General features: G+C 36.6%; 2 protein-coding genes across 5 annotated transcripts; both read right to left on the bottom strand.

The window, feature by feature from the left end:
- Positions 1–338: 338 nt before the first annotated feature.
- Positions 339–3170, bottom strand: PGSIP3 (plant glycogenin-like starch initiation protein 3). 2 transcript variants are annotated; one of them, XM_089152328.1, is made up of 3 exons: positions 2869–2957; positions 2089–2716; positions 339–1514 (listed from the first exon to the last, which is right to left on the bottom strand). In XM_089152328.1, exons 2-3 carry the CDS (start codon positions 2693–2695, stop codon positions 562–564), a joined length of 1560 nt encoding a protein of 519 aa, XP_089008454.1. In that variant the 5' UTR covers positions 2696–2716; positions 2869–2957; the 3' UTR covers positions 339–561. The 2 variants fall into 2 exon arrangements, with proteins under 2 accessions (XP_089008454.1, XP_089008453.1); XM_089152327.1 differs by having other exon boundaries at positions 340–1514; positions 2874–3170.
- A 2488-nt stretch (positions 3171–5658) lies between these two features.
- TIC22-IV (Tic22-like family protein) lies at positions 5659–17974 on the bottom strand. 3 transcript variants are annotated; one of them, XR_016172882.1, is made up of 9 exons: positions 17547–17974; positions 17402–17464; positions 16533–16607; positions 15768–15818; positions 7307–7366; positions 7130–7201; positions 6867–6902; positions 6633–6789; positions 5659–6524 (listed from the first exon to the last, which is right to left on the bottom strand). XR_016172882.1 is itself a non-coding variant. In XM_089152326.1 (8 exons), exons 1-8 carry the CDS (start codon positions 17943–17945, stop codon positions 6697–6699), a joined length of 849 nt encoding a protein of 282 aa, XP_089008452.1. In that variant the 5' UTR covers positions 17946–17974; the 3' UTR covers positions 5662–6696. The 3 variants fall into 3 exon arrangements, 1 of the variants encoding a protein (XP_089008452.1); XR_016172883.1 differs by having other exon boundaries at positions 5659–6501; XM_089152326.1 differs by having other exon boundaries at positions 5662–6789.
- Between the last annotated feature and the right edge of the window lie 5585 nt (positions 17975–23559).

Genomic DNA, 23559 nt, shown 5'->3' with positions numbered 1-23559 from the left:
CTAGTGGTGATTTTGATTATTTTCCAGCATTCTCAAGTTGAAACACATAAATTTTTTTGTGAGTCTAGACTATAATGTGTCCAAATCTTCTATCGGTTAGGGTAAGGTCAGTGCTCAGTTATGCTACCTTCACACCTCTCTACTATATATTAAAAATAGCCCACATAGGCTTACTGAGTCTGAAAAAATTTGAGGGAAGCATAAACTTTTACCTGTCAACATAGAGGATTCATACTCTATTGTGATTGACTAATGAGTAGTCACCCTCACACCAACCAGACATGAAGGTTGGTGGCTTGGGTACTAGGTGCACCTAACAATTTGGGTTTAATTAACTAAATAGCATCTTTATTTTTATTTTTTTCTTATAAATTAAGAGAGCAGAAGGTACTTATTTCTTAAGTAAGAATCTTTACAAAAATAGTATGAACAGACATAATGTGCTCTGGCTGTCTATGATCTCTATACATACAGAAACTCATAGTACAACAAAAGAATTGTTGCACAAAAACCAAAACAAATCAAAGAAACTTAATAGATTATGAATTTTGAATAACAGATTTATGCTTTCTTGATGCGTCTTCTTGGATCAGTAATATTGATCTTCCAATGCTCATCTGGTAAACCCTTTTTTCTAGCAATCCCTCTATCCCAATCCAATTCAATCTTCCTCTGAGGAGTGAGTTCACAAAATTTCTGCAAGCTCTCATCCATGGAGTCATGTAGTTTCCACCATCTCTGATGAGCAATGTCACTGGCATAAACATGTTGGTCACCAATATCCCAGTTACAATCATAATCTCTGTAACAATTCCATGGCTTTAACCCAACAAAATGTATCGAATAGAGCTTCGGTGGATCTGCAGCGAATAACTGATTCTTCATGCTTGCTTCTAGGGTTGTGTTTGCCCAGAAATTCTTCAAGTAGTTCACTCTCCTTGGCCACCTATGCCACCACACAAACACCTCGTTAAGGAAACCTTGATCTCCTCCATTGTATGAAACAATCTCTTTCCTCAACTCCATTAAAACTTTAAAGGTGCACTTCGATGGTTCGATTGCCATGATCCCAGAATTGAATATTGAAGCATCGTTTCCTGTTGCAGACATTTGTGGAAATTTGAACAAGATATCCATGTTTCGCAGTACAATGATGTCGGAGTCGATGAAGATGATCTTGTCATAATCGGTGAGCTGCCATAAGCGAAACTTACTATAGTTGTATTCATTGTAGGCATTCTTTTCTGCTTTAGGGTTTCGGATTCGTTTGATCATTCGGATTTTCCATCCAGCACCAGCGAGTGCTTCGCGTTTAGGCTGAGAGATGGATTTGTCAATTAACATAACAAGATCACGCTTGGTTCCTGTTGCAATGATGCTCTGGGCAAGAGCTATGGCTCCACAAACATAGGTTTCAGAGGAGTGAAGAACTGTTGCGTATGCTTCTCTTCTTCTCACTTTCTTTGTTTTTGCTGTGAAGATCTTGGATTGATTGTATACCTCATCAATGCTTCCTGCAAATTTTAATTTTTTCTGTCAGTTAATCGACCAGATCATGGAGAAAATCAAACCCAAACCAAGTCGATAAAAATTGATAGAAGAATCCATAAAAACCCAAATTGAAACTTCCCTGAATTTGAATTGGGTGTGATGTCATAGTCATTGTAGAAAGCTTTGGATGACCTAACTATTTGTCTGGATTGGATACTTCACCATACTAAAAAGTTTGCTTGCTTTTTTCCTTTTTACTCAAACAAAGATACCATTAATTGATCTTGGTAGTTGGGTTGGTTAAGACTAATGATTTCTGCTTAGAATTAGGAAAATATTGCAATATTGCAAATGGAGAAGATCCAAAGAATCAGTTTCACCAGACTATTGATACAACTAATCCTTAATTAAAACGCTAACTCTTACTAACACTAGGTCCCTCTTGCATTCCCCACCATGAACACAGGGCATTCATGCCAAACGCCCATGCATGCTCGCAACAATTGCCAGAGGGGCTAAAATGAACTTGGAAAAATAGGCAAATCTAGCTCAAAACTAATATCATTGATGAACAAAGATGTAGTAGGTGGAGCTTACCTTCTTCCCAGAGTGGCAAAGCCAATTTGCAAGAACCAATAGGCAAGGAAACCTTGTGTTCTAATCTGCCCATCTCTGGCTCAAACCACCACCAATCCCCTTCTCTCTTCACCATATCTTCACATCGAAACAGCTCCATCATAGGCCTGCATGGACTCAGGAACACCATCTTTGTTCTTATTCCACCAGCCCTTCTCCCTCTCTTCACTGCTAAATTAGCAGCAATTAGATGAACTTGAAGCCTAAATGGATCTCTACCCCACCCTTCTTTGGGGTACTCGCATGGTAACTTGACCAGCACAATGTCCATCTCCCCATAGGCCATGAAATCTGGCATGGGTATCTCCGGGCACGTCGAAATATCACTCTCTTCCTCTTCATCAATCCACTCCGGGAACAAATCTTTCCATTCTAGGTACTTGGAGACGCGTTCGAAGTTGACTGGTATAAATTTTCCAAAGCCTCTCCATTCGCTCATATCTTCTCCAGCCATGTTCACCATTCCTATCTTCTTTCCCCTGCCAATTTCACTCAAGAACCTTGGCTTCTCTCTTTTCACTATTTTGTGCTTTGCTTTCAATGATGGAGCTTCTAGGACTGCTTTCATCTTTACTACACCATCTTCGACCTGCAAATTTAATTCAGAATTTCCAGAGAAGAGATCAGTCTTTCAGCAAAAGGTCTGCTAAAGGATATATTAGAGAGAAAAAAATGTACAAAATTAACATAAAAGCATACCCAGGAGACGAAAGTCATTCATCTACTCTCGAGTCTACTCACCTTACCTTCTGATGGCACTCACGCAGTGAGCACCTAACAATGGTCGCTGGGTTCTCGAGATAGCCTGAAGAAGATGGTTTTAGGAAAAGGGTGACATAGACAAGGATGAACAAAGCAAGGAACATTAAATTGATTCTAATAACCAAAGCCTTGGAAGGAATGGCCTTCATCATCTTGTAGACTCAATGATAAAATGCCTTTGTAAAGTAGAAAAACCCTCCAACAAAACCAGTACCTCTCTCTCTTTATATACACATATGTCAACTTTCTTACATCATCTTCCCGGAAAGATATTTCAAGTACTCAATTATATCAAGGAGGATTTTGGTGGTGGTGGTTGAGAGGGATTAAGAGATGATTAAGAGTCAAAATTACAATATAAGCAAGATTTCCATGTGTCCTTACAACTGCCCCTGTCAGGGGTTTCCTTCCCTTAACACAAAAGAGTGGGTAAAGAAAATAACATTAAAATTTTCTGACTTTTTTGGGGTCTCAATTTTCTAGAGCTCTCCTATAAATTTAGCACAAAAGAAATGACTTCCTCCTTATTATGCTATAGTTGCATTCCTGTAAAACTTGTCCATTCTGGTTTAAAAGAAAAACAGAGTAAAGGGCTCAACTCAACCCATTACCATCAACATATGGAATTCTGGAAATTCTTAATTCGGAAAGACACCTTTTTTGGATGACATTTCATCCCCTTTTGGGATTGTATATCCATTTGAAAGTAACTGAAGTGAGCTTTCTCAATGATCTATCATGTTTACAGCTAGCTATTAGCTCCTGAACGCCACAAAGTAGTTGTTAGTTCTAATGTCAACTTCCTCTCAGAAAGAATTTAGATCATTGTTCATGACGGTGCCAGCCTCCATTGGTTTCTTAGTTTCTTTTTGTTAGTAGAATGTAGGTTGTGGATCTCACAGCTCACCAAACTGATTGAAGCTACGATTTTCACACCCACCAAAACCAATTTTCTGGCAAATAGTAGCCCTTGAGAAATATTTTCCAATCATTGCTGATTGTTCAATCTTCGATGAAGCTTCCCAGATTAGATTGTCTACCAAGGTGGCTGCTAAACTGGGTTTGCAAGGCAAGATCAGTTTCAGTATCCATCTAATAAACGTGGCTAGTATGTGGTCTATTAAAAACATAAAATTTGAGGTTGGGAGATTGATATACCAATTCAATATAAGCTTAAATCTTAGAACTCAGTTGATGGATGAAAATTTTTTAGAGAACCAAAAAGTAAAAATACTAAAACTAAACGTTGCGTGGAGAGCCAGCAAGTCATCTATCTTTGAATCAATGTGTTGTCTGCCTCTGCTATTAAAAGGTTTGGTAAGGGTGTTTTGTCCATTTTTACATGTAGGAATCTTTTTCTTTTTCTTTATTTTTTTCACTAGCCAACTTACACGCATCTCAACTAATTGGGGAGCAGGTAAGGACGTAAAACATTATTGTATTAGTAATTCAGTATTTTTTTTTTTTTTTTGGTAAGAAAGCAATTTATTGAGATAATGTGGTTGAGCAAAGCTCTAATAACCACTCAGAGGAACACAACATTTTCGTTGGTTCAATAACTAAGAGGGCTTTCCTTGCTAGAAAATCCGCAATGATTGGAATTTCTGGGAGGAAAGATAAAACTCAGTAATTCAGTACCTAAAACTGAAATCATTCTGTTTTCAGGTCAAGATTTGTACACCAATATGGTACCAGATTGACATTATTACATTTAGGAGAGAGACCCTCCCCTAAATGAGATTGTTCTTTATAATTGATTCACCCCTCGAGGTTTTGATTACCAATTTCTCTATTCTGTCATAAATGATGTATTCACGTTTTGCAAGGGTAAAACAAATTTAAGAATGTATTTGTGATTGTGTTCCCTTAATCTTCCTCATGGTGAAACTAGCATTGTTGCTTACTCATGGACGTAATCTTCAAATGAACTACGTAAAAATTCTTGTGTTATATGATTGTAATTTCCTGTGTTACTTTTTATATATATAGATAAGAAATAAGATACTTAAATTAGCTGTCATGAGTCATAGTCTCTAAACAAGGGAGTCCTACATGATGTTTTATTAAACTAAGTAACTGGGAGTCCTACATGATGTTTTATTAAACTAAGTAACTAGAGTTTTGCAGTATCATATCTTAAATTATAGACTTCAAGCTCAATGATTATAGATAGAATATGAGCCAAAATAGGAATTAAAGAAGGAGACAAGTGTGCTAACAAATTTTCCCTCAAATATATTACACGTTTGGTTCTCTTTCAACAACTTGGATAAAAACATTAATGCAGTAGTAAGGACTTGGATGGGTGGAGGTTGGGGTCCTTGAGACACATTTGTGGTCCAACGGTCGTTTTGTTTCAGAGCTATGTATCAACGCATTTCTTATATTGATTTGGCATTAGGGCTTCCATTTCTAAAAGATTATAATAATTGCTTACCAACAAACACAATAGAATAAAAGTTTAGTATTACACCTAAACACCACTTTGTTTGAAATGAAAATTTCGGTAAAGAGTCGGAAAGTCTACGTCAAAAGAACTAGAGCAAATTACACTGACACCCCAAAATGAAGGCCATAAAGCATTGACACCCCCACTTTATGTTTAAAAGGCACAGAGACCCCAAAATTAAATTCTCATTGGATATATTTGTCCAATTTGTCACAAAAAACCTTTCAGATACTGTTTGTTATAGGGATATTTTTTAAAATAGACAGTATCTGAAAGGTTTCAGTGACAAATTGGACAATTATATCCAATGAAAATCCAATTTGGGTCTCTGTTCTTTTTAAACATAAAGTGGAGTGTCAGTGATTTAAGACCTCCACATTTTGAGGTGTTAGTGCAATTTGCTCAAAGAACTAAAAGGAAAAACCAAAAGCAAAAGCTAAACTGGGCGGCCATCATTCAATTAAGACATATTTTGAACAGAAACTAGAAAGCAAGCATAAAAGGGTCCATGCACAGACGCTTCATTTTTGTTATATTAAAAAGCATGAACGACGAACAACACAGGAAACCCTCTGTCGAACATATAGAGCACAAACTTGATCCATTTGCAATTAACTTCCCCTAACCATTTACCAACAACTATCGACCCATCCTACTGCTTGAAACCATTGATACAAATGAACATCATGATTTTTCTAGTGCTCCCCAAAATATTACTTTTAGCTCCACCACAAGAGAAAGGGAAGTTTGGCTCAGTAATCATGGATCCAAATATTGAGGTTATCAAAAGACTGGATAGTCAATATAAGAGAAGCAAAAATATCATAAGATGAAGTATTTTTTCAAAATTACTTCTTACGAGCAGGAACCACTGAACACTGGTCACAACTCACAAGATTTGGAAGGACAGTAAGACGAATTTCATCAGAGAATTGTATGAAAAACCAAAAAAGAGCAGCTCACCTCTGATAAGAAGGCAATTACATGTGTATCAGTGAAGAAACCTCTTGGTACACTTCTTAATGGCCAAAAAGAAACTAATAATGTTTGATGATACAATCCATCATACTAGTTAATGAAACGGAGCCTTCTAAGGGTGGGTCCATAGGGATTTACTGACCTTGTGGCAGATCAAACCGTAGCAGCGTTTCTTTTTGCAGAATCTATTCAATATCCAGTCAACGATCTGAATGTCAAGAAACCATTTTCTTCACTGAGGATAAAGCCTCAGGTTGATATGTATCACATTGTATGAGAGATTCTATTGTTATATTCAGTTCTCATCGTAGCTGACCTGCTTCGAGAGCTGGCAAACTGCAGTTACTTCCAATAAACATAGAGGCTTGGTCTCCAAAGTCTCATGCTACTGCAACTTCCTTAAAGTGTTGGGAGTAGCTTTTACCTGGGGGGATGAATATAAGATCTTCCCAGCCAGAACCCTTATTGTTTAACTGCATTAAAAAAGATTACCTATTTTACGACTTGAATGAATATATACAAACTCTAAGCCAATCACATACAACCTTACCTCCATCTTTTTCAGAACATCTTCCAAACTTCCAACCTGTAAAAAGCAGTAATGCACAGGATTAAATCCACTCCTGTATGTTACAAAAAGATTTTTCCCCTGAGAGGTTTTTGGAAAATTACAAAACTACCAGGACTAAAATGGTTACCTAACTACCAAATAGATTTTCTATGAACATGTTGCAATTAAATGAAAGCTAACTACCTATGCAGTGCATACAATTTAAGGGTCAACAATGATTTGGTGGACATCAACAGTCATACCATAATGTGCTGAGAGATACTGGATCCCCTGGATGACCTTGAGACCTTTGACAGTTCTCTTTCTATGTCTTCCTGCTTGAGAAGGAAACAACCAATGGTAAAATCCATCACCAGAATTTACATTATGATGCAGTCTTAGAAACAGAACATCTGCAGGGAGGTCAACCAGCTACCAACCTTTTGGAAGTATATCGGGCAGTAACGCCTGTTCCTCTTCTTCACAACCAAGAGGTCAGACTGGGGATAACCAAGAAAAGAAATATGATTAGACGGCATACCTACAGAAAGAGATAATGCAGACCAAATATAGAAGACAAAGATAGAGAGAGATAAAGTAACTGCTCAAGTAAACAAATGAAACCATTCCCATGGAATTTCGTCCACTGCCCTTGAGTGAAATGAGGTGACAACTCCCCACCACACAATGGTCTAATGGATCCCACATCTCAGAGGTGGACCCCAACCTATGTGTGGTGTCGAGCTATCCCTCCCCCCCCTCGGGCGCGGGCGCACAGGGGTGCCAGATCTGAATTCCATATGGCTCTCTAGGGAAGGTTAGTGGCCACCGATACTAAATGTTGTTAAACTCGATCAAATGAGTAGCAATACTGGAGATTGGCCACAAAATACTCTTCTGCAATTCCACTATGTGACCAGATTTCTGTAAGTAAGCTTGCATACGTTAATGTCTCATCTCATAATTTTGACATAAGTCATCCTTGACCCCCCCCCCCCCCAACATCCTTTTACCATGTATAATATGCACTAGAAACTCGTTACCACCTGAAATATGTACTATAGACTTCTTAATGATGTATGCAAAGGCTTTCATTCCAGGTCTGAACTCTGAACCAACCAACTAGAACAAAGTTTTCTGAGCTTGTAAAAAGTGATTGTATGCTCGACTATTGATAAGTTTCCTTGAACATACTCATTTCTGTGTCTATTCTTTGTAGTCTTACACTCATACATCTCAATATCCTCATTTCAACTTTTGCATGTATTCTTTCTTTTTTTTCTTTTTTTTTTTTGGGAGGGGGGGGGGGGGGGGGTTGCCATAATTCAAATCCGGTATATCGTACTTATGGTATTCCCTTTATCATTAATGGTATAATCCAATCAAACAGCACTTGAAAAGCTCTTCCACTTTCATGCAACCTCCTCTGATTCAATGAGCACCATCCACTTATTTCCTTATTCCTCGTAAACCAAGACAATGAGAACAGTAACGCATCTTCTCAATGATCAATGTTCATTAGTCATACTCAATATACTTTGTTCTATCTGATTAATCTTAGGTTTTTCTCCATATTCTGATCTTGGAATGCTACTCTTCTTTAGTCCCTGCAGCCCAAATCAGGATAACAAATGCAAAAGCACGGTGCTTGAGATCGAATGTTTTCAGCCAACTGCAATTGAGAACTTAGTCATCTCTCCATGTGATTCCGGCAACTGTTAACAGTTCCACCAACTATGCCTTTAATTACATGAATATCTTGGAAAACATTATCTCCCCTCCCTCTCAATCCAAATTAACCAACCCTCCGACTTGGTGGTGGTTCAGTAGACGACTAGAAGTTTGCTTATTTATTTATTTGGACTTATCCTATAATCTATTGTTTCACTTTGTATGCTACGTAATGGTTCAACTCCATTCCAGTCATAGAGTCTGATCCCATCCTAGTATTATTGGAACTTGTAGTCATATATTTTTCTCTATATATGCAAGCCATGTAACCAACAAAGTCAGGTAATGGAAAGAATGAAAACTTGTTTGATGACGCCTATGTGGCTTATGCGGCCTCTCCATCCTCCTCTCTCTAATCTCTTCTTCTTTCTCCCCACTCTCCTTCCCTCCTCTGCTTATTCTTCTCTTTCGGTGTCCCTATTCTACCATCCCCAACTATTTCCTGTAGTACTGGCAGACAGAATGATTGCTTTGAATGACTTTCCACCCAAGTCCTCCCACCCCAAGATTTAGATCAGAGGTTCCCCAGAGTGATCTGATGCAAATCCAAAGACCAACATCTTTAAGAACAACAGAAAGAAGTTCAAGTAGTATTAGTAGAGTAGCATTCAAGACTTGGTTTTACTATGAAGTCTTTTAGGAATTTTGGTTGAACCAGTGGTTCAATTCTGGTTCATTTAAGTTATTTGCTTTTGGTATGGTTGTCATGCAACCATTTGAGTAGTCAATATGACTTAGTAGCACTCTGTAATTATGACCCCCACCCCACTGCCCACGACTTATTAAGGAAGGCAGTGTTATTATGTTTGCTCATAATTTATTTATTTATTATTATTATTTTTAATTCTTATTACAGTTAGGATCAGGAATTAGGCCTGAAGCTTCCTATATATATAAATCCTCGCCTTGGACAGCACAATGTAAGTATTTTCGAAATTAATGCTATTGCAAGCTGCTGCTGCTGCTGCCTTCTCCATTCTGTGAGAGCTGTTAATTCGGTTGGTTGGACCAGTCGACTCCTCGTACTGTGAAGCTCTGGAGATTGTCTTTAAAGCTCCCACTTCATTAATTTGAAGAACACATAAGCTGTTCAAGCACCCCAGTCTGAGATCGATTTCTCCAAACCCAAGATTTGACCCTCTTCTCTTGAAATTGATTGCTCCAAACCCTGATAAAATCAATCTGTCAAACCAGCCCATTCAATCATCATTTTCTCATATTTTAGTCACAGAAAATCTCCATACAACACTTCACTCTATCCCCATTACAGCCCCATCCAACTCTATACGCCTAGAATCCACAGTGCCCCCCCCCCCCCCCCAAAAAAAAAAAAATTCACTCAAAGCCCTATTGTACCAAAAGATGATACAACAAAAAGTTATTTAACTAACTGGGTCCTCAACTTCTTAAATTTTAGAATATCCAGCGCAATAGTCAATCTTAAAACAGGGAAACCAGCAGAAGATCTATAACAGCCAGGAATAACACAAAAAGGAAGAACAAATGGAATAACTAAATTTTTATTTTATTTTCTTGGGTGAAAATTTGATATACTAAAAGTCTAAAAACCCAAAGACAGAAACAAAAGGGAGAAGGGAGAGGAAGTGGGAGCGGGGGACAGAAATAGATTACATCCAACTAGGGGGCTGCAAAGTAGATCCAAGACCCAGATAACAACAATCTGCCTGTTCCTTAGGGTGTCCAAGACCAAGGGGTGGGGGAGAAGCTGTAGCCTGGGGGAAACATCAAAGTGGATGCTTTCCATATCAAGGCCAAGGACCTGGAGTTGGAGGTCCATCTCCTAAGGTTGTCTTCCCACCAAATATGAGAGATAGCTGCACTACAGACCAGCTTGCCTCAATATCACAAATGGAAGAGCGCGAGAAGATCCTCAAGAACCATAACCAATCCCAAGCAAAGCCAAAAGAGCGTCTAAAGTGAGGCCATATAGAGGAGATGGCCTTCACCCAGATGTACCAAGAGAAGGGAAGGTAAAAGAGAGGTGGTCAATGTCTTTAGAGCCATTCTAGCAACGGACACAGTTGGGGGAGGTGGGGGAGGTGGCAATGGATGAGAAAGGATTGGGCTGGGAGACAAAGGTTAAAGGTCCTGCAGGTAGTAAAATGCTTGGCAAGGAATATGGCCTTTGAACCAAAACATAGGGGCCTAAGGGACAGTCTGGCCAAGGGAGCGAGAGAGGTTCCAAGCAAAGGAGGACGAGAAGGAGTGATGCAACCCAGGATTTTAGGGTTGGATATCCAGGATCCTCTTAAATAAGAACCAGCACTGATTAGGGCTTCTAGGTGTGTCGGCTAGGGTTTAGGGCAATTTAGGGCTTTGGCTATGGTGGGAAGGAGGGCTAGGGCTGCTGGTTCTGCCTTTCAGAACTGAATTCAACTATGATCCTTCAACTAGAATGGTTTATAATTGTTGGAACTTAATAAAACTACAATTCTGAAATTTCAAAAAATCTGCAGAAATACCAATGTTGAAGAAGACGTGCAGAAATTTCAGATTAGGTTAAAATAGGTTGAATGGAATAATGAACTTAGGGGTTATGTTCAGGAGTTGGGTGCAATGTTAGCAGGGGAAGAAAGGGGTCAAGAGAGACTGAGGTGGTAGGTCTAATCAGAAGAGTAGGCTGCTGCTATCGCAGAAACTGGGAGGAGAGGGGGAGGGCTTACGAATGCTAAGGGAGGGGGTAGAAGCTGCAGGACCAGAAGGGGAAGGAGAAGAAGTGATTTGCAATGGTGATGGGCCTGTTTCTAAGGTCTAAGATTGAGGGGAGGAGCTGTGATGGCTGCGGACAGAGAAGGAGAGGATTAGGGTTTGGAAGGGGTCTTCTACTTACTTGAGGATGAAAATCTTGAGTGCTTGAATGCTGGACTGAATGCTAGAAAGCTTGAAGATAAAGAAGAAATCTCAGAGTTTTAGAAGGCAAATCTCTCTAACCCAGCCGCAGGGTCCCAAGGGGATACCCACAACTTCCCAAGTCAAAATGCCACTCAATCAATTCATTAATCATCAAAAAACTGTCAATTAAAAGAAAGAATCAGGCTATTTATAACTACCTAACTCTAATTAGACTCAAACTCATTCCTAATTTGAAGCAACTCAAAATCATGGTTATCAAAGCGTCCGCCTAGGCAACAAAGTGGTTTTTGAATCGCTTAAATTGTTGCCGCTTAACTAACGGGCTGATTTCTTGCCGCTTTTTTGCTAAGGCACTACCGCTTTGCCACCTAGATGCTAAAGTAACCGTTTTTTTTACATTTTGTAATTTGTGCATATTATTTTTTCTTTTCTTTTTTAATCATAATTTATTCTACAATGCCATGTATAAATTTAAATATGTGAGCCATTTCGGAATCGAGGCCCAATTTGCAAATGAACCCTATCGGCAACAGAATGTGAAGCATGAGCCATAATCAATGAATCATTAAATAAACAACAACTTGGAAATCGGAATAATAAGATCTATTAATTTATCATGTCAGCACTGTTTGGTTAAAAAAAGGGGAAAATGGATACATCAATTCTAATTACTGATCTATGCACAAGAATACAAGACACTTATTTGGCATCACACTATCATAGAGGTAAGTAAGAATGTAAAGTTACTACTTTCATTTTCATTTTTCACATTGATTACTGATATAGTACATACTACATAATTATTGTTATGAATCTTATGATGCTTGAAGAGATGAAGTGATGTTTTTAATCTTTTTTTGGATAATTTTTAATAATTGTGATTCTTGAATGTTTTTTTTATTTTATTTTTATGAATGTGATTGTTGAATGTTTGTTTAGTACTTTAGTTTATAATAAAAAGTATTTGTATTAAAAATTAGTTTAAAAGTAGTTATATTAAAAATATTGACTAAACCGCTTTGGTCGCTTTATTGTCGCCTAATCGCCAAGACGGATCCCCAATCGCTTTGGTCACTTTGCCGTTTTAATAACCTTGCTCAAAATAGGACTCTTTTAAAGGAAATAGCTTGACTCTTAAGCAAACTGATACTTACCATATTTGGACTCAAAACTCCTTAAGAAAAGGTTTCTTTGAAATTAAAAATCTTATCCTAACTGACTAACGACTCTAATTAATAAGGAATTGGACTCAAGGTGGGTCACCTTTATAATTTAGGATACTACCACCTTACATGGACTCTTACTTAATTAAAACATTTGCTTCAACAAACAGGGACTCAACTAACCAACTTGGACCAAGTCAAACTCAGTTAACTAATTACTACTCAAGAATGAAATTCTTAATAACCCACAACCGACTCTCCAACATAAAAAGAAATAAAAAAAATAAAGTTAGATCCCTGATCCTGGGATCGTGGGGAGTAAAACAAGACCAATATTGGACCCCCAAAGGGGGCTTGGAAAATGATCAAAATACCCCTGGGGTATTCGGCAAGCTTTAGGTGCACTTTTTGGGTCTGATTTTTTGCTCAATTTTGGGGGGCCCAACCCAGGATACATCAAGAAGGTTCCAGATGAGGTAGGGAGCCAGATAATGCAGTATAGGGTGAATGGATGGAAGGGAAGACCAAATCTGGGTAAGACTCAAGGGGGAGGGGAGAAGTCTAAGAGTGGGTAGAATTAGGGATGTAGCTATCTCAGCTTTGGTTCTCTCACCCCCAGCTCTCTTATATTTGACACGAGTCTCTCTCAAACCAAACAACTGCAAGCAAGCAATTAATATTCCATTAATCAAGTCTCAATTTTAGTAAAAATGATTTAGACTATTTATGGTTTGGCCTAATCTTTACAAAATAGAAAGTCTCAATTTTAGTAAAATTGATGTAGACCATTTATGGCTTGGCAAAAAGCTTTACAAAATAGAAAGTCTCAAAAGTAGAAAATAAAATTGCCATAAAGGAAACTCCAAAATGGAAACTTCTAAATTGAAGCTAAGCCAATTTCTTAATCCAAAATTAGAAACTAGCAATAACTTGCTAAAAAGCAAGTAGAAACTAAATGCTTAGCAGTTTCTAATAGGATATTGCACCAACATCCACCAGCTAATCACATCACTGTTCATGTGAAACAGAAACCCTTCTTTTTCAAACTTCTGCCTTGGTCCCACCCCCTCAACGCGGGGAGTAGCCCTAAACAAGAAAACACCAACATCAGCAAGGCAAGGAGGAAGGCAAGGACCAGAGCTGACCCCTAGTAGGAAAGCTAAGAAGCGACACAGACCAGGCGCCCACAACCGGCTGGAATGGTTTTGGGGCTTACTGGTATATATGGACTTGTGACTTACATTAGTAACAATTCCCTCCCAAAAAAAAAAAAAAAAAAGAAAGAAAGAAAAACTCTCCCAACAACCCCTCTGTGGTTGAGTACCTTAGAAATATTCTAATATAGTGCTATGACAAACATTTCTCTATGTAAATTTCCATCATAAATTTATGCTTCTGTTTTGTTAACCTATACTTCATACCCATCCAAAAATTTCAAGTGCATGAGATATGCGGAGAAAAAGGTCCCAACCCAAATCCCTGACTATTTGTACTGATATATGTTGAGAAATCATCTATAACTAGTTGAATTTTTGTGGATAAGAGATCGCCCTGAAGGCTACAGTTCATCATCCAGCTATTCAACTCCCACCATTCTCAGCACTTATGTATAAACCAAATAAACAATTTATTCCCACATTCAGTTTAGAAAATACAAAATCAATCATTGGTAATGTGAATCATATTCAGGCTTGTGGGTGCAACCTAAGACAGGTAACTTATTACATGAATAAATATCCATCATTATCATCAAGATTCATTATACAAATCCTTCTCTAGAATTAAAGAACTTGGAAAACAATGTTCCTTCTTTTATTCATTCAATCCTATCAAGAACTAGCCAAACACAAATTCTTGAAAAGAATCACCCCCCCCCCCAAAGCAAAAACAACTATCTAGAAACCATCTTATATAAGAAAGACCAGGCCAATCATTTTGAATGTACACATTTCCAATAGTCCACCAAAAAAGGTACAGATTTCCAGCAACCTACAAATTTCCTTAGTAGATTCTAAAATACATGGACATTAAATTTGGAAAACTGAGGCAACAACAATAAAAAGTAAAACAAGGTGGTCTTATAGGTCACACAAGTTGGGGGACATTTCTTAATTGTTAGTTCATACTTCAAATTACCAAGAGGGTAGGTCCATTTTATAGAGGACCCCATGCATACTCCACTTGTAGTTTTCATCAGAAAATGACTACTGAAATTTTAAAAATTTTATTAAAAAAACCCTCCAAGTAGATTCAATAATATGATGTGAGCACAAATTACAGAAACACCACTAGATTATAGTGAAATGGCATTATTATAATCATTGATTCATTATTAAACTTTTAACTTTTCTATTACCATTTTCTGTGCTTGTTTTGGGTTTTGCAATTTGACAAGTAAGATGGGTATCATTTTATGAAGCCATTTATGGACCTTCCATCTGTCCATAAGTGCCACAAGGCAGGGGAATGTGAATAGTAAAAATTTGTTTTCCCCATAAACATAAAAATGGGACAATAGACAGGATAATCATTATCACAGGAGTTCATATTAAGAAAAACCAACAAAAAAATAGTAATAAGAAGAGCTAAAATGAAAAGATAGCACACTAAAGATATATGACCTTCAAAAATCATACCTAAACTGCAGATAGATCATTATTTCCTCTAGTAAAAATTTACACCAATAGGCATAATTATTGCACTCACTAGAACCTTAAGTCAAGCATGACCTTGCTAATGAAACAAAGAGCATTTACAGCTATTTTATCATAAAGAGATGGTCAATCCTGAAAATAAAAAACTACTAACATCTCTCTCTTGTCATACAGTTTCAGAATTAAACATAGACACAATCACCCACTTTGAATATTCACAAGTTCCATCTGGATCTGTTCTACATGGGGCCATGGGCGTGCAGTATCCAGAAAACAAAAACACCAAGATGACCACAAAGCATTCTTATCGATCCCCTACACAGTCTGAACTAGCAAACCAAACAAACCCACAATCAACAAGTCCAGGTAACCAAAAACCATAATCTTAACAAACAAACGACAATGCTCCATAATGTCAAACACACCAAACCAAAAGGACTCAAGTATACACCATAAATCAAATCTGAACAGAAACATACCTGAAAAACAGGAACTCCATCAAACCCACTCCTGAGATCTGTGGCTTTTATCTAGAAGTCATGAACATTATAGGTTACTCCTCTTAACATAACCAAGCAACACATAGCCTAGTTAAAGTCCATGACAAATCATATATTCAAATTTGATGTAACAAAAGTGAGAAAAATAGAGAAAAGTAGAAAACAACTGCTAAAGCCATGAAATTCATGCATCATTTTTATTTACTTATTGTGAATTTGATCATAGTCAATCCAACTAGAATGTGATGCTATATTGTGCTTTCTGAATACCAAAGCAATTCTGTTGGACTGTCATGATTCGTGATACAATCTATTGCGTGGTTCATGAATCCTAGATTCCAACTCAATTACTTACTGGTGAATCCTCTATATATAACAACTCCAGGAAAGTCACTGGATGGAACCACTGATTCAAAACCAATCCTACGTTGCATGGGTTTGGTAAGCATTAAATGGGTTAATATATCTACCAATCCATACAGGTCCATGAACACTTCTTTCATAACAATTCTATCGATTCCCAAGGAAGTATTCATATGCATTTATTGTCCCCTTTTTAACCCCTCTGGAATCTGAAAATAGAACAGTTAACAGGAAAACTGTGTGATTTTGAATGTAATTTCTACTATATCATCAAGATTCATTACAACATCATTATCATCAACATTATCTGGTTGTCTTGCATATTGTGTTATGCCATATCTGAGGGTAGATTTGATCACTATATTCTGAGTAATATCTAACCTCCAAAGCATTTCTTATTTGAGCAGGATCAGGCAAAAATCGGAATGCAATTCCTTCAACCTTCAACATATAGACCTGCAATATTTTGTTAAAAATTAGAATGTATAATCAGGAATGTTAAGTTTAAGTGTCATATACATGCAGAAAACTGAATGGTTATACCAGAAAAAGAGTACTATTTTTATTCTTAACTCCAAATAACACGAAAATAAGAGTATAGTCATATTATTTCCCAGCTTCCAGCTATAGTAGCCCTATAAGTTCTTACTTTGCTAGCTTTAATGGTGATGCTCTGCCTGAGACTCCATAAATAAAAAGTTAAACCTACTTAAGGAACTCATTATGCATCATGAAACAGTTTCATGTATAATTGCCAAAGATCTTTCCCTTTCTTCTCTCTCTGTATTCTCTCACTTTTTCCCAAAAGAGTAATACAATAATGAACGTCTATTTCAGTTCAGTACCCACCACAATTCACTGTCATGATCGTCAGAATATTCTTCAGGAGTATAAGCATCCAAATTCAAAACTTCACGCCCTATTCCATCTACTGAGTAATTTCTAGTAAGTGCTGTACAATAGTTTCGACAAGGACTAAAAATTGGACAGGTAAAGATATTGCCCGTTAAGTTCTATGCCTACTAAGAAATCCAGAAAACCTCAGTTTCTGTCAATTCCAGTCAGATCCATTAACTGGACGAATAAAAAAATTCAAACTTATTTATATCCTATTAAACACATAATGTATAATAGGTTTACCTGGAAAAAAATAAGAAAGTAGCTCCAACAAAACGATAAGAGATGAAAGAAAATCCAGAACCATGAACATGGTAAGAGGGTCACACCAGGAACGAGAAAATATAAGATACCTGATCAAGAGTGATAGGGACAACCCGAGCACCTCTTCCTAACACAGGTTGTCGCAATTGAACCTGAAAATCACCACAATCGTAAGAGATGAAAGAACCATGCACCGAAAACACCAAACATAATATAAGTGGCAGAGAAAATAACTTGAGCGAGAAGGGCTTCGGCGTCCTCTTGACGAAAGCAAAGCAGACCGAGGGATTTGAGGCTACTGGGATCAGAAATAAGAACGAACTCGTTCTTAGAGTTACTGACGGTGTACACAGAGGTTCCTGAGAGAGTCTTCGAGATGTAGTCAGGGTTTAGAGCAATATCGAAGGCATGCTTCGGCTGCCACATATCATGGGCAACCGAAGCGAAGAGAGAAGCGACATGGCGATCACGTCTGCGTTGTGGCAAATTGGTCACCACATTACCGACGAAACGTTTACCTTCCTCAACCCGATTGGATATTTCAGCGGTGAATTGCAGCCAGTTCTTATGGATAAATGCGGAAACTGAGAGCAGCGGATGAGTGATCTGTGGTGTCGATTTCGGAGCTTCCATCGCTGAAAGTGAGACTGAAACTTTCTCCGTAGTTGAATCCGTGTGGTTTATGTATTCGTATTGGCTCATGTACAATACGGTCGATAGCGTCTTTTTTTCATGTTGTTTATACTTTGGATACTGTATCCTCAAATTCACCACGTGATTTAAAGGCGGAGATCCTTAAGCATGTGACTGTCATTCTTAATGCCATGAGATTGGAATGATTGCTCTAGATGTGGAAAATCACAAATCACCGGAATCCATTGATCATGTCCTCTTCTTGGAATGTAACTTTGCAAGAGCGGTCTGGCTGAGCTCCTTCTTGAACTTTAAACCACCAGAAAACCCAAAAATCCACCAATTTATTGAATCTTGGAAAAAAATGTTCAATGACAAGAAGATGGGCCAAGAGCTGGGTGGTAGGGCAGCATACTTGTGTTGGCACATTTGGAAGGCTCGAAATCATTTCCTCTTCAATGGAGTTGCTGGGTCACCTAGTGAGACAGCCCATTGGGCCTCAAAGGACTAGGCAAATATTCAATGAAGCGTGTAAAGGTACTCCTATATCTTCTGTTCCTAATCCTTTAAATCATGTGGAAAAAGATATAAAGTGGACTCCTCCCGTAGCCCCTTTCCTTAAGCTTAATGTGGATGCAAGTCTGAAAGAAGAAAAGTCTGGTGTGGGTTTCCTCATCAGGACCCAGTCAGGAGAGGTAATTTTGGTAGTGTCAAACCCGATCCCATTTGTCTCAGTGCTTGGAGGCGAAGCCCGCGCAATCAAAGAAGGTATTTTGGCAATTGTGGCGGGAAGGTGTGGACTACTTATTGGTGGAATCTGACAATCAAGAGCTTATTTCTTTGTTGAACTCCGATAGAGCGGCTTCGTTGGAGGTTAAAGAAATTGTAAGGGATATTAAACAGTTGGGGTTGTTGTTCTTCGATTGTAAGTTCTCTCATATTTCTAGGTTGGGTAACAGTTCGGCTGACCGCTTGGCTAGGAAGGCCATGTCCTGTTCGGGAAGGACGTGTTGGCCGATTCCACTTTGTGGATTCTCGATCCAAAGTCGAAATCTGCATGTTGTTCCCGTTCTGTTGAATGAAAATCTATTTACAAAAAAAAAAAAAAAAAAGAGAGATTCGAATGATATGTGGATGTGTTTTTCTTTTTTCATATAATGGTCCAGTGGAGATTTTTTTTTCATCTATTTACTTACACTCACATGAGTAATGAGATATATACTTGTAGGTTTACCCGTGTAAATTAGGAGGTGTGGGGCCCACGCTCATGTGAATGTGGGTGTATGAATAAAAGGATATGCTGTGTGAAGATTGAAGAGGCTCCATATTCATAATGGTGACAGTGTCTTATGTAAAGGCAATAAGATCAATGAAGTCTTAAATTTGAATCTCTTTACTTCCATACCGTGGCCCACTTCCTTCCCATCCCTTAGGCCTATGGGCATTCACTCTTTGTTACTAGTTTGATGATGACAAAAAAGAATATTGCAATGATTTTGAATAATTCAATTAAATCGAGCATTTACCCATAAAAAATAAATTAAATCATGCCAATGCTAAGATTAATCAGAACTTATAATGGGCAGATCATCCTGGGTTTCAAGTTAATAAAGGAAAAGTTTTTTGAGATTTGAGATCTTTAAGGGCCTGATTGGTTACTTGAATCGAAAGATTTAAAAAATTTAGAGATTTCAAATTTATGAGTCATGGTTCATAAAATTAATTGTTTGGTTAGCCTGAGTCTTTGGATTGAAGTCTATAGATTCATTTTAAAAATACATTTATGGAGTCATGGTTCAAATATTTAACGCTTTTATTTTTTTTTTTTTTGGTATATGAGGATCATCCGGGCCAGCTTGTGCGCACCTTGATTTCATCCTCAGGACGGATGCTTGTTGTCCGCAAGGGTTGAACCCATGACCTCTCCACTAAGAAGTATGGATCTTACCACTCTACTAACCCTGCATTGACAAGTTTAACGCTTTTATAGTAGGGATGAAATCTTTGAATTTCACATCATACCCATAAATCTACATATTCACGTTTTTAGTATAAAAATGTGAATCTCTAGATTTTATGAATCCAAGGATTCACACAACCAAACATGTATAAATTTTCCATTTGTAAATTCAATGATTTGAAATCTCTGAATTCATGTAACCAAACAAGCCTTAAAAGAGGCCTTATTTTTCATAGAGAAAGCTACGTTTGTTTGTTGAAATAAATGTGGAGTGGAAAAAAAGGTGAAAAAAATTTAAAAAGCATATTTTTTTCATTAAAACCTAAAGTTTGATTTCTTGGAGTGAGAAAGTTAGAGATAAGCTTTCTTAAATTAAGAAAACTTATCTGTTGAGGTGGCAGTTAATTTTTACACCCCATGACTTTTCAAAACCCTAAAAAATATATAAAATTTTGTAAAAAAATGTGAAAAACTAAAAATTAAGATCTACAACACTTTTTTACAAAATTCCTTTATTTTCTTTTTTTTCTCCCTCACCCTATTATACATGAGGCCCATATGTTTTTTTTTCTTTTTCATTTTCAAACAAACACAGCCTGAAAAATATTGGGAGAAAAACCAACCACACTTGCAGCAATTGTAATGATTGGTTGTGAAAAATGTCATACACAATCTCGACCAGAGCTATGCTTAAATTGATCAGTACTTATAAAGTTAGATTTTCATTTTTCTTTTTTGGGTAGGAATCAAGTTAGATTTTGATGTATGGCATCAAACTCGTACAACACTTACAGCCACTGGCAAAGAAATTTATAAGTTGATTATGGATCGAAGATGACAAAGTGGTCAGCCAAATAAAGTCAAAATCCGATTTTTATGTGTATTAATTAACCCCCACCCAAAAAAAACAGGAAGAAGAGCCCGAGTCATTTAAACAACGCGTTTAAATGTTTGATAAGGGAAAAATCTAGGAAAAATTACGTAATTAGCTTTTTTTAGGTTTTCCTTTATAAAAATAGTCACTTAATGTTTCATTTTATAAAATTAGTCAAAAATTGAATTTGCATTTATAAAACTAGTAAAAATATTGATTTTTTACCTTTTTTGACATTTTTTACCCCTAAAATTGATCCCATCGAGCGAAAAAATCACTATTTTGTCCCAAAAGGGGAAAGTCATTATTTTTTCATACCCTTTGGAAATTTTCACCCCTACGCCGTTATGGTCAATTTTAGGGTATAAATGTCCAAAGAAGTAAAAAAAAAATACTATTTTGACTAGTTTTGTAAATGCAAATTTAGTTTTAGCTAGTTTTGTAAAGTGAATCATGAGTGTCTGGTTTTTGTAAGGGGAAACCAAAAGCAGCTAATCACGTAATTTTCCCAAAGATCTATTAATTTTGGACTTCTGGCCCATTCATTCCCAAGTTACAATGGTTGTAATAGCAACACTGGGACGCAATTCTTAAATTCGCATAAGCGAGATCGAGGAAAACCTAAATTTGCAGGAGCGAAGCACACACGAAAAATCCAGGATTAACAAAATAAATTATAATTATATATAAATTAAGTTTGAATACTCACTACCACGAGGAATTAGCTGAGTTAATTATCAGAAATAAGATGTCAATATTCCAAATCTCCTTAGGGTCATTTCTTATGGTTGCTCTCCTATTCAGATTACCCCTTTGATTTTGGTTGGCAATTTTTTTGTTTACAAGGTTTTGGGCAATTGTTGGAATAGGTCCTATGATTTTGGCTGGAGATCAGTAGCAATTTCATTGTTTATAAGGTTTTGGGCAATCGTTAGAAAAATAGGTTCCTAAGACTGAAAGGTCACATTTCAACAAGATTACAAGAAAGAGAATACGGATTGGCACATTAACTTTCAATTATATCCTTAAAATTTTATATTTCATAATCAAAATTGAATTTGAAAGAGTACTAGTTGTCTCTATTTAAAATGTGATGAATACCTAGATTAAGAACGTTTGTGAATGAATTATCTTTTGAGACATTGCTTCTTTATCCCTAACTCCATAAAAAATATGCATCGTGGTGGAAACAAACCGTTTTGCAGTATAAATTTAAGTTCAAACAGCTTGAGCAATGATCTAGGATAAAATAAATAAATATTTTTGTATGTTGTAATTTTTGAAATTTACACAAAATAACAAAACAACAATGATCTTTGTTACAACTTGATACTTATCAATGAAGGTCTTACTGTTATACTAAAGAATATAAATCACATTAATTTTCAAGTAAGGTTTATTTTTCAATGAAGCGTTGTGTTTTATTTTGAGAATTTAATTCGGATATTGGTGGGACCACACACTTATGGTTGTTGAAACTCTCAAATTCAATTTTAATTTGTTACATTCACAATGATGGAAGTTTTACAAACAAATTAACATATAAGATGTTAATTGATAGAAATTTGGTAACGATGACTAGCATATATTATGTGATTTTTAATTGTTTATTTTAAATTAAATTTGATCTTTCCTCATCTTTAATTTATATTTTGAGTTTTTTTTCATTCACATATTTTCTTTATTAGGTGATTTTTTTTAGAAAAGAAAAACCACATATCTCCTTTATTTAGTGGTTTATTTTTAGAAAATAAAATGAATTTAAGGTTAATTTTTTTCGTAGGTAATTAAGGATATTATTATAACATGACAAAAGGGTAAACAAGTAAACATATAAACTTATGGTTATTTTTGAGATTTTGAGAAAATATATAAATGCAACATTATCAGTAAACTAATGGAGTGTAATGGTATGGGGCATTAGTAATTGTAGATAAAGTTAAATGTTAGATTAGTAATTTTAAAAAGTACATGAAATAAAGTAAAGTACAATGAGGGCAACTGTTAAGGGTATCAATGTTGGGGGTAATTGTATTACAAATTCTACAAAATACAAAAATGAAATTGCAACACAATTGAAAGATGAAGATCCTTAGTCAATCCGGAGAGCTTGATGTTTCAACCAAACGAACAACCGATCAATGAGGTTGAGTAACACCTTGACTGCTGTCTTTAAGGTAATTGATGCACCCTACTACCAGGAATTCTTTGCACCACCCCTTCCAAGATAAAACAATCTCCAACTAAAATATGAGGTAGTTCTTATAGTTCATTAAAGGAGCCAAAAGCTAGAGCACAACACTTAGACAAATTCAAATAAATAAATTAACTTTGTAATACAAATATTATGAGAGTGAGGAGTGTCTCTCTAGCATCACACATGCAAGGAAGGGTTGGGTTTATATAAGCCCAAACCTCACCTTACACCCTTTATGATTCATAAGGCAAAGAATTGGATTTAATCCATTCAATAATCTCAACCCCACTCATGGTTATGGCTATGAATGGTCATGAAGTTGAAATGAGAATTGATGGTCAAGAATCAGAATTTAAGTAAATTCTACTCTTCAAATAAGCCCACTACACCACCATGACCAATGTCATTAAGAGCCTCATAACCAAGGTTATGAAGGGCCTCATTTACTCTTGGTGCCTCATCACCACCCTTAATTCATGGGCCCACACACTAACAAAATAATTAAATAAAAAAAATGCAAAAACTAAGTTTGAAACTTAATATAGATTTTTATAAAAAACCTAACAATTGTGTACTGATACAA

The sequence above is a fragment of the Hakea prostrata genome, chromosome 4 (genome assembly GCF_041222555.1).
Source record: "Hakea prostrata isolate BN-2017 chromosome 4, UWA_Hpros_2, whole genome shotgun sequence".
Taxonomy (NCBI): Eukaryota; Viridiplantae; Streptophyta; class Magnoliopsida; order Proteales; family Proteaceae; genus Hakea; species Hakea prostrata.
Note: the sequence above shows the minus strand (reverse complement) of the source record. Positions and strands in the feature narration are given on the sequence as shown.

Excerpts from the sequence above, each read along its gene's own strand:
- PGSIP3 (XM_089152327.1), bottom strand. The coding sequence starts at position 3,041 with ATGATGAAGGCCATTCCTTCCAAGGCTTTGGTTATTAGAATCAATTTA. Across the intron at positions 2,717-2,873 it reads TGCGTGAGTGCCATCAGAAG|GTCGAAGATGGTGTAGTAAA; the intron begins GTAAGGTGAGTA and ends TTAAATTTGCAG. Across the intron at positions 1,515-2,088 it reads TTTGCCACTCTGGGAAGAAG|GAAGCATTGATGAGGTATAC; the intron begins GTAAGCTCCACC and ends TAAAATTTGCAG.
- TIC22-IV (XM_089152326.1), bottom strand. The coding sequence starts at position 17,945 with ATGGAAGCTCCGAAATCGACACCACAGATCACTCATCCGCTGCTCTCA. Across the intron at positions 17,465-17,546 it reads CCGAAGCCCTTCTCGCTCAA|GTTCAATTGCGACAACCTGT; the intron begins GTTATTTTCTCT and ends GGTGATTTTCAG. Across the intron at positions 6,790-6,866 it reads ATGTTCTGAAAAAGATGGAG|TTAAACAATAAGGGTTCTGG; the intron begins GTAAGGTTGTAT and ends TTTTTAATGCAG.